The 9801-nt window shown below is 43.7% G+C and overlaps 1 protein-coding gene across 1 annotated transcript in view; it reads left to right on the forward strand.

Annotated features, from left to right (window-relative positions):
• Positions 1-4136: 4136 nt before the first annotated feature.
• Positions 4137-9801, forward strand: part of Ubxn4 (UBX domain protein 4) — a 36154-nt gene continuing 30489 nt past the window's right edge. The window contains exon 1 of the mRNA XM_021197749.2: positions 4137-4539. Within this exon, the coding sequence (XP_021053408.1) occupies positions 4458-4539 (82 nt within the window). The 5' untranslated portion in view covers positions 4137-4457. The remainder of the gene's footprint in view (positions 4540-9801) is intronic.

The following is a 9801-nucleotide window of genomic DNA, read 5'->3' on the forward strand; positions in this document are numbered from 1 at the left end:
AACCACATGGTGGCTCATAACCATCCGTAACAAGATCTGACTCCCTCTTCTGGACTGTCTGAAGACAGCTACAGTGTACTTATATATAATAAATAAATAAATAAATAAAAAAAAAAAAGAAAGAAAAGAAAACCATTTTCATTAAAAAGCAACTTGGATCTCTTTAAGTTAGTACCATTCTGAACACATGATTTATGATGAAACCTTGTGCTACTCTCTGATCCCCACTAATCCTGTTGCAGAGTACCCATCTATAAGACACCTCGGAGCTGCTCTGCATTGTTATTTTTATTAATTATTTACTTATTTTATGTATGTGAGTACACTGTTTCTGTCCTCAGACACTCCAAAAGAGGGCATCAGATCCCATTACAGATGGTTGTGAGCCACCATGTGGTTGCTGGGAATTGAACTCAGGGCCTCTAGAAGAGCAGTCAATGCTCTTAACCACTGAGCCATCTCTCCAGCCCTCTATTGTTACTCTTTATTGCGCAAGAGTAGTGATGCTGGGAGCTGCCAGAGATGTCATTCAGAACACATGTGATTGAAGAAAATTGAGTTGTCCTCTGACCTGTTCCAGTTTACACCCACCTAAAATAATGAAAATTTTAAGAACGTTCTGGGCTGAGGCATACAGATGTATCAAAGGTGGAAACCTCCAACCTCAGTATACACACTTCACTTGAGCCTCAAAATAATCCACGCCATGGTGGCTCATGCCTATAATAGTTCTCAGAAGACGGGCATGATGGTAGCAAAAGTTCTACATCAGCCTGGTCTACATAGAAAGTGTCTGTTCTCAAATAACTATAATAAAATGATAGTCCTGGACCAGGAAGATGGCTCATCAGTTAAAGGCACCTGCCACCATTCAAGATGATCTTGAATTTCTGATCCTCCTGTCCTCATCTCCAAAGTGCTGAGATTACAAGTATGTGTTATCATACCTGGCTTATATAGTGCTGTGGATGGAAGCCAGCATGCATGAAAGCCCTGGAGAGAACTATGTTCGGGTGCTCAGGCAGGCATGCTGACTCCTGGGCCAGAATTCTCAGCAGTATCAGGCAGTGTCACCCTAGAAACCTGGGGTATGGTCTTTACAATCCATCATCATCTCATGAACAGTAAATGATGGGGTGAAAAATGTAGTGGTTAGCTAATCATCTTAACCTATCCTTACTATTGTGGGAAAGAACTGGAGTCTAAAGTATCCTTTCACTCACTTTGTATTTCATATGAACAATAGCAGTAGGCTCCTGAGTGGTCTGTTACCCTCAGTATTCTTACCAGCTACTCTCCACACTCAGATAAGTTTGATCATGCTTGATAACTCCATCATTATAAATCATCCAAGGGTGACACATGGGGGCCTATAGAGATGGCTTGGCCACTATGAGTATTTGCTTCTCTGTCAAAATGACTGGAGTTCAGTTACCAGCACCCACATCAGACAGCTCTGAAATACCTATAACTCAAACTCCAGGGGTTGTGTTTGGATATGCTTGTTTTTTAAGATTTTATTTTCATGTGCCTGTGTGTGTGAGTACCCACAAAGGTCAGAAGTTACTGGCCCTAGCTGGAGCTGAAGATAGCAGGAGGCTATGAACTGCCTGAGATAGGTGCTGGAAACCAAACTCTTCCCAGAACATTTATTCTTTTCTACTGGAATTTTCCAGTTAATTGAACTCAAAAAAAAAAAAAAAAAAAAACACATCGTTCTTTTGTTTGTTTGTTTTTGTTGTTTTTTCGAGACAGGGTTTCTCTGTATAGCCCGGGCTGTCCTGGAACTCACTCTGTAGACCAGGCTGGCCTCGAACTCAGAAATCCACCTGCCTCTGCCTCCCACGTGCTGGGATTAAAGGCGTGTGCCACCACACCTGGCTAAAATGATCGTTCTTAATAGTGTATGTGTAATATGTGCATATGCATGCAGGTGTCCACAGAGGCCAGAGGAGCTTGTGAGATCCTCTGCAACTGAAATTAATAGACTGTTGTGAGCCACCTAATGTAGGTACTCACAATTGAACTCAAGTCCTCTGCAAGAGCAATGTGTGCCTTTGAACATGGAGCCTCTCTCTACCAAGCCCCTCTCTTAAATACTACCTTCAAGAAGCCAACTTCTTCATTTGTTCCTTTCAGCTCTACTTGGGGCATTCCTGGTGAACTATAATTAATGACTTGGTGTAAATTAAAATATCCTGTAGTCCCTCTTCTCTGCCATTTATTATAGTAGCAATTACATGAGTAATTGCCCTATTTATTGCTTAATGTTTTACTTCTGGTCAGAGGAATGTAATCCTTGAGATGGTTGTCTATTTCTTTTGTTTACTAAGACCTCAACAAATGTTTGTTCAGTGATTAAATTTAGTAATGATCCAGCAAAACTTTGAATTCTGAAAAGTACATGCATAATTTTCTTAAAGAGGATTTGGGCCAGGCGTTCAGAAACAATAGCTAACATCTGTAAAATACTTAATTGTTGCTTAAGTAACAAGTACTTGCTAAACACTTAAAAGGGTCTCTGTGTGGTCACATAGCCTAAAGGGTAGGTTCCCTCTGGGACTCCAAATGAACTAGTGAGGCAACTGAACTGTCAGAGAGGTTAATTTTCCAGAGTTGTGCTAGTAATAAATGGAGGTGCTCATGAACTGGGGTAGCTGTTTCCATGTCCTGCCACTAATGCTGGTTTGTATTATTCACTTGTATCTTGCCTTCGAAGCAGAAGAGGGATGTCAAAGTAGATAACATGAAAAAAAATATTTTTGAAGGAAGCTAGGAGAAATGGGACAATTTAAGCCAGATTAGAGTACATTAAAGGCAGGTTTTTGGGAAACTGCTCTCAAGGCCAAGGAAGTTGCCACCAGGGAGAGGGGATCAGCTAGTGGAGGAAGATAGATAGTAAAGAGAGAAATGGGGTGGGAGACTGGGCAAAGAGAGAAAGATAAGAGAGAGGGGGGAGGGAGGGAGAGAAGGAGTGGGGAAGGAGGGAGGGAGGGAGGGAGGGAGAGAGAGAGAGAGAGAGAGAGAGAGAGAGAGAGAGAGAGAGAGAGAGAGAGAGAGAGAGAGAGAGAGAGAGAGAGAGAGAGAGAGAGAGAGAGAGAGAGAGAGAGAGAGATCTGATCTGGACTGGGCTGAAGGATGCTGGGAGCACCTGGACGTCAGTTCTGCTTTGGTATGTAAAATATGCACCTCAGTCCCTTGTCTCCAAGTCTGAAACCAAGCACTAGAAACTTGTGCAAATGTTTTATCTTCCATTTTGATTTCGTACGCATCCATAAATCTTATATAGTTAATTTATTTTCTTACTGGCCTATACACAAGTTGATTCTACTCCATTTCTTTATCACTCAAGTAAACTACAGAAATATTTTCTTTACATGATATTCTTATGAATTTAGTGCAGCCAGCGAAGATGGTACACACCGGATGGTACAGGCAGGAGGACTGTCTTCACAGCATTTAAAATAAATAAGTTGTTTCAATAGCATAGTTGCTGAAGGTTTTACAATGTGATCCAGTTAGTAAATGCACGTTATATCCCAAAAGCCAGCATTCTGCCACTACCTCCCTTCGGGTAAGGGGCCTATGTGGTACTGGGGGGTTGGGGACTGTTGGGGAGAAACACTGTTGTGCCTCTAGCCAATCTTTTTCTTTTGTTTGTTTGCGGTCATTGGTTGGTTTTTGTTTGTTTGTTTATTCAAGGTCTCTGTACAAATCCTGACATTCCGCGGAACTCACCTTGTAGACCAGGCAGGCCTCCCTCTCATACAGACAGGCAGGCCCCTGCTTTCGGATTGCTGGGATTAAATGCGTGGTTTGCCACCCCTCTTAATCCCATCTTTTTCACAGGGTCCAATTAAATAAAAACCAAAGGCTTCGGGTCAAGCCCCGTAAAGCTTGTTTAATTGTGGAGCAGATTGCTTGCAGAAGTCAGAGGGTGAGCGCAACTCGACACCTAGCATTTATTCTTACAGCGTTGATGTACTCACTACGTCCACTCTCGCCGTGCTTCGAAACCACAGTTTACCTTTCCGCAAGGAAACAAACAAGCCTCAGAAGACTACAATTCCCAGGAAGCCTCACAGCAGGCGACGTCAACGTGCCGTAGCGGTTAGTCATCCTTCCTGATACTTCCTTCCACTTCCTGGAGTCGGAACCTGAGGCTTCGCGGGGGCGCGCACATACGGACTTACCTAGCGGCCAAGGCGCCGGGGCGCGCGACCCCTGACGAGGAGTGTCGTCACGTGACACAGGGGCGTACTTTTCTTGCCCCGCGCGCTCCAGTGCGCGTTCCCGGGGGGCGGCTGTCGGGCGTACGGGCCAGCTGGGGCCTCAGACCGGGGCTCGGTCTAGCCGGTGGTTGCCGGGGCCACGAGGCCAGAGAACGAGGAGGGCGGGGTCGGCTGTGGGACGGCGGCGACTACACACAGAGCGAGCGCCTGGGCCTGAAGGGAACGATGCTGTGGTTCCAGGGCGCCATCCCGGCGGCCATCGCGTCTGCTAAGAGGAGCGGCGCGGTCTTCGTGGTGTTCGTGGCAGGTGACTGGGGAGAGGGCCCGAGAACGATGGCGCTTCTGGTTTGTTCTGGATTCTCGTTAGCGTCGAGCGAGCTAGGCAGGAGGAGCTAGGGTGGGCCGGGCTCAGACAGCCTAAGACCCTGTCGCCCCGGGGCCGCTCGCTCTCTTCGGGGCCGCTCGGCTCCTATCCCGGCCAGTACAGCTCCAGGCTTGCTCCGCTGCGGGGCTGACCCAGTCGCCAAGCCTCTCCAGGCCGCGGGCTGGCCCAGGGCCGCTTGGTGCTTCTGGGGTCTGTTGGGGACTCCGGCGTGACCTCTCTGCATCTGTGTCCAGGCCCTGTCCCCAATCACTGAACTCTGCGAGGAGACGCGCCCTGCAGGCCTTGGCGATCGGGTTGTCACAGGCAGACCCCCACCCCAAGACCCCCAACCCTGGTGTCCCCCTTCTTGGTGGTCTGGGACCTCCTCTCTGGCAGCTTGGACCTTTTAATTGTTGGTGTGCGGGTGTGGTTTGGACAGGCCACTAGACAACTGGGTCTAGAAAGTTGTGAGCTGTCAAGAAAGCTGTGTCATCGGTATGCCACAAAGAAACCACCTGATGTCTTAGAATGTTCCCGAAACATAAACTTGAGCTCACAGATGGTACTCTTTTATCATAGTTGTCAGAGGGAACTCTTAGGTGCAGTAATTGCTTTATTACAAGTTGACTTTTTTTTTTTAACTTTTAACATAGTTTTTAAAGTACATATTAAATCCCGATTCTTCCTCTCTTCTAACCTAAAATGTAGTTTTCCAGACATGTGCTAACTCATTTACCCCATGTTGCTTTAGATCAGTTTGTTCCATAGACTCCAGTTTTATTGCTGAAGTCTTGTATATTCACAGTCAACCATCTGCTTCTATAGTTTTGTACATTCTTGATACATGGACCAGTTTGTGACAACTATTAATCTGAAGTATATTTCTTCAGTCCCTTGTGTTTAGTAACAGTTACTCATGATTGACCCACAGCATTTAGGAGTTCTGTAACTTTGTTCATCTCTGTGAAGAAAAGTGACTGACATGTGAATTTGATTGAGCATTTTAAATTTTATTTTATTTTATTTTTTAAAGATTTATTTATTTATTACATGTAAGTACACTGTAGCTGTCTTCAGACACTCCAGAACAGGGCGCCAGATCTTGTTATGGATGGTTGTGAGCCACCATGTGGTTGCTGGGATTTGAACTCAGGACCTTTGGTAGAACAGTCGGGTGCTCTTACCTGATGAGCTATCTCACCCGCCCGCATTTTAAATTTTAAATGTCTGTTTTGTTATGCTAAATTTTCAACTTGGTGTTTGCTGTTAATTAGGAGAGCATAAATTATTTAGGTTATATTGGAGTTATACTTTAAATTAAATTAATAAATTAGTCTTGTAATCCAGTGAGAACAGTAGTCACATGAAAATGCAAAGAATCCGGGCGTGGCAGCACACGCCTTTAATCCCAGCACTCGGGAGGCAGAGGCAGGCGGATTTCTGAGTTCGAGGCCAGCCTGGTCTACAGAGTAAGTTCCAGGACAGCCAGGGCTATACAGAGAAACCCTGTCTCAAAAAACCAAAAAAAAAAGAAGAAGAAGAAGAAGAAAATGCAAAGAACACGACAGTTTAGTATGTGGTCATAGTAGGTTTAAGAGATTTTAGTGTGGTTGTGAGCTACCACATGGGGTTAGAAATTGAACTCAGGTCATCTGAAAGAGCAGCTAGCGCTCTTAACTACTGAGCCGTCTCTCTAGCCACAGTTTATAACATTTTAAACTGTGTTCCACACAAAATTTCAGTAGTTCTGTGGGGAAAGGTAGTTTTATTGTCTTGTTTTTGTAGATGAGCAACTTAGGTCCAAAGTTGTAAGTAACTTGGGCCAGGCTCACAAAAACTGTGTTTGCTTGGTTTTCTAGGATTTTTGGGGTTTCTTGTGTGGTATTTTGTTTTGTTTTGGTTTTTTTGAGACAGAGTTTCATATAGCCCAGGCTGACCTTGAAATCCTGATTCTCTACTCCCAAGTGTTGTGATTACAGACTTGTACAACCACAACAGGTTAACATTTTTACATTTTAACAGTGTTGGGGCTGAGTATACAGAGTCTGACTGTATAACCTTGGCTGGCTTTGAACTCACAGAGATCAGTCTACCTCTTCCTCTACCTACCAAGTACTGGGATCAAAGGGGTATAGGCCCTTACTTTGTAGTGTATGCTGGCCCCAAGCTCACACTTGTCTTTCTGCTTCAGCCTCCCAACTGTTTGAATTATAGGTGGGTGCTACCATATCTGACATTCTTGGGGGTTTTTGTTTGTTTTCTTTTTAAGATTTATTTGTTTATTTTACGTATGGGAGCACACTGTAGCTGTACAGATGATTGTGAGCCTTCATATGGTTGTTGGGAATTGAATTTTTAGGACGTCTGTTCACTCTGGTCAGCCCTGCTCGCTCAGTCTCTGCTTGCTCCAGCCCAAAGATTTATTTATTATTTATTATACATAAGTACACTGTAACTGACTTCAGACGTACCAGAAGAAGATCTCATTACCGGTGGTTGTGGGCCACCATGTGGTTTCTGGGATTTAAACTCAGGACCTTCGGAAGAGCAGTCAGTGCTCTTACCCACTGAGCCATCTCACCAGCCCGACATTTTTTTTTTTTTTTTTGGTTTTTTCAAGACAGGGTTTCGCTGTGTAGCCCTGGCTGTCCTGGAACTCACTTTGTAGACCAGGCCGGCCTTGAACTCAGAAATCCGCCTGCCTCTGCCTTCCGAGTGCTGGGATCAAAGGTGTGCGCCACCACGCCCAGCGACATTTTTGACTTTTAAGGGAAAAAGAAAATAAACAGCTGAGCAGGAGTGGCGCACACCTTTAGTCCCAGCACTTGGGAGGCAGAGGCTAGTGGATCTCTGATTTTGAGGCCAGCCTAATCTATAGATGGAGTTAAAAGACAGACATGTCTATACAGAGAAACCTTGTCTCGAGGGAGAGGGGCTGTGTGATGGTACTCACCTTTAATCCCAGCATTTGCGGGGCAGAGGCAGTCAGATCTCTATGAGTTCAAGACCAGCCTGGTCTACCAAGTTCCAAGACAGCCAAGGCTGAACAGAGAAACCCTGTCTTAAAGAAGAAGGAAGAGAAAGGAAGAAGACAGTTATAGGTTATATGGTAAAATAAGTCAATAAATAAGAATTAGAATCATGATATCCATGTTTTTTAACAGAGTATGCAATTGATGATACCTAAACATTCCTAAAAAACAATAAAAGTTTCAAAAATTTTCCCCATTATGGGTAGGTCTAAACCTGGGGTTTTATTTATGCCAGGTAGTTGCCAGGTTGTAAATGAACTACACCCTAGTCTAAAATACTAAATTTGATTAGCAAATACTGGAAAGCTGTAGAAGTAATTAGTCTTATCCTTTATAGAGGTTTATGCATATATACATTCCTCAGTTAACCTTACTGGGGTGACCTAATATTATGTATGTTTAGAGTGTCAGCAACTATTGAACATTTGCAGAAATACTGTTAGGGATGGACAGTGGAGTTTGCTCTCTTTCAAAATGCAGATAGCTTTTCTAGAGTTTTAGCTAGGTCATTCTAACACAAAGTAGGAGAGGTATTACTCTCGGAATACAGAGACACTGAGATCATAGAGCAGCAGCACTCAACAGGTAGTACCTAACAAGGAGGTAGTGCCAGTCTTTTTTTTTTTTAAAGATTTATTTATTTATTATATGTAAGTACACTGTAGCTGTCTTCAGACACTCCAGAAGAGGGTGTCAGATCTTGTTACGGATGGTTGTGAGCCACCATATGGTTGCTGGGATTTGAACTCCGGACCTGCAGAAGAGCAGTCAGGTGCTCTTACCCACTGAGCCATCTCACCAGCCCAGTGCCAATCTTTTGACATAAGACATGACATTGCTGTCTACAGAGTTCACACCTTAGAACTTTAGAATCAAGCCATACACACCCACCACTCTCACCAAATCACCCACACACACCACAAAATCCTCAAGATATTTTAAATAAGTTCACAGGATTTTATATTGTATGATAGTCATAGCTATTGCCTTGTACTTTCACTCAAGGCCACAGATTATATGTGAGAACTTTACATTTTCTTTGATAGGAGATCCCATCAATAATATACCAACCTTCAAAAATTCAACTTAAAAAATGAAAAAGGTATTTGTAATTAGAAGGAGTGGTTTCAAGGGTATTCAAACAAGTATTCCAGGCCTAAAACATAGAGTAGAGGGCATGCGCGCACACACAGTATGTATGTATGTATGTATGTATGTATATGTGTGTGTGTGTGTGTATATATATATATATATGCTGGCTTGAGAGATGTCTCAGAAGTTAAGAGCATTTACTGCTCTTACACAGGACCTGAATTCTGCATCCATATGGCAGGCAGCTCACAACTATCTACTATTTCCAGTCTAGGGATCTAAGGCCTCTTGTGAAGACCCCACAGCCTCCTATGCATATGTGATACACATACACACACATAGGCCTACACATACATAAAATATCTTTTAAAAATTGTTATTTCAGAGAAAATGTTTAGGCAAGTTTTTATTTCATGAAGTCAGTTTTTTTCTTAAAGATTTATTTATATGAATACACTGTAGCTGTCTTCGGACACACCTAAAGAGGGCATCAGATCCCATTACAGATGGTTGTGAGCCAACATGTGGTTGCTGGAAATTGAACTCAGGACCACTAGAAGGGCGGTCAATGCTCTTAACCACTGAGCCCGCATCTCTCCAGCCCCATGAAATTGTTTCCTTTAAGTGTTTGAGAGGCTAGGTCTTCCTACTGCCCAGACTGCCCTCAAGCTCCTGGGCTCGGCCTCCCAAGAATCTTCAGGCGTAGGCTACTGCTTCTGTCTTTTACAGCTTTTATGAATTAAATAATCCATTTAGTAAGTAAATAAAAATTAAATAATTGTAGAGTTGTATTAGAAGCTAGAGATGCTTCAGCCAAATTAACAAGAATCTCTAGTTGTATCTGTTTAAATTTAAAGATGTAAAGACAGTTGTGCAATAGTACAAAAATCTAAGAGGAACCTGAAGCAAAGATGTCTGTCTAGGGCTGGAGAGATGGCTCAGAGGTTAAGAATGCTGATTGCTGATAGCTGCCAGGCGTGGCAGCACACGCCTTTAATCCCAGCACTCGGGAGGCAGAGGCAGGCAGATTTCTGAGTTCGAGGCCAGCCTGGTCTACAAAGTGAGTTCCAGGACAGCCAGG

The sequence above is a fragment of the Mus pahari genome, chromosome 5 (genome assembly GCF_900095145.1).
Source record: "Mus pahari chromosome 5, PAHARI_EIJ_v1.1, whole genome shotgun sequence".
In the NCBI taxonomy this organism is placed as follows: Eukaryota; Metazoa; Chordata; class Mammalia; order Rodentia; family Muridae; genus Mus; species Mus pahari.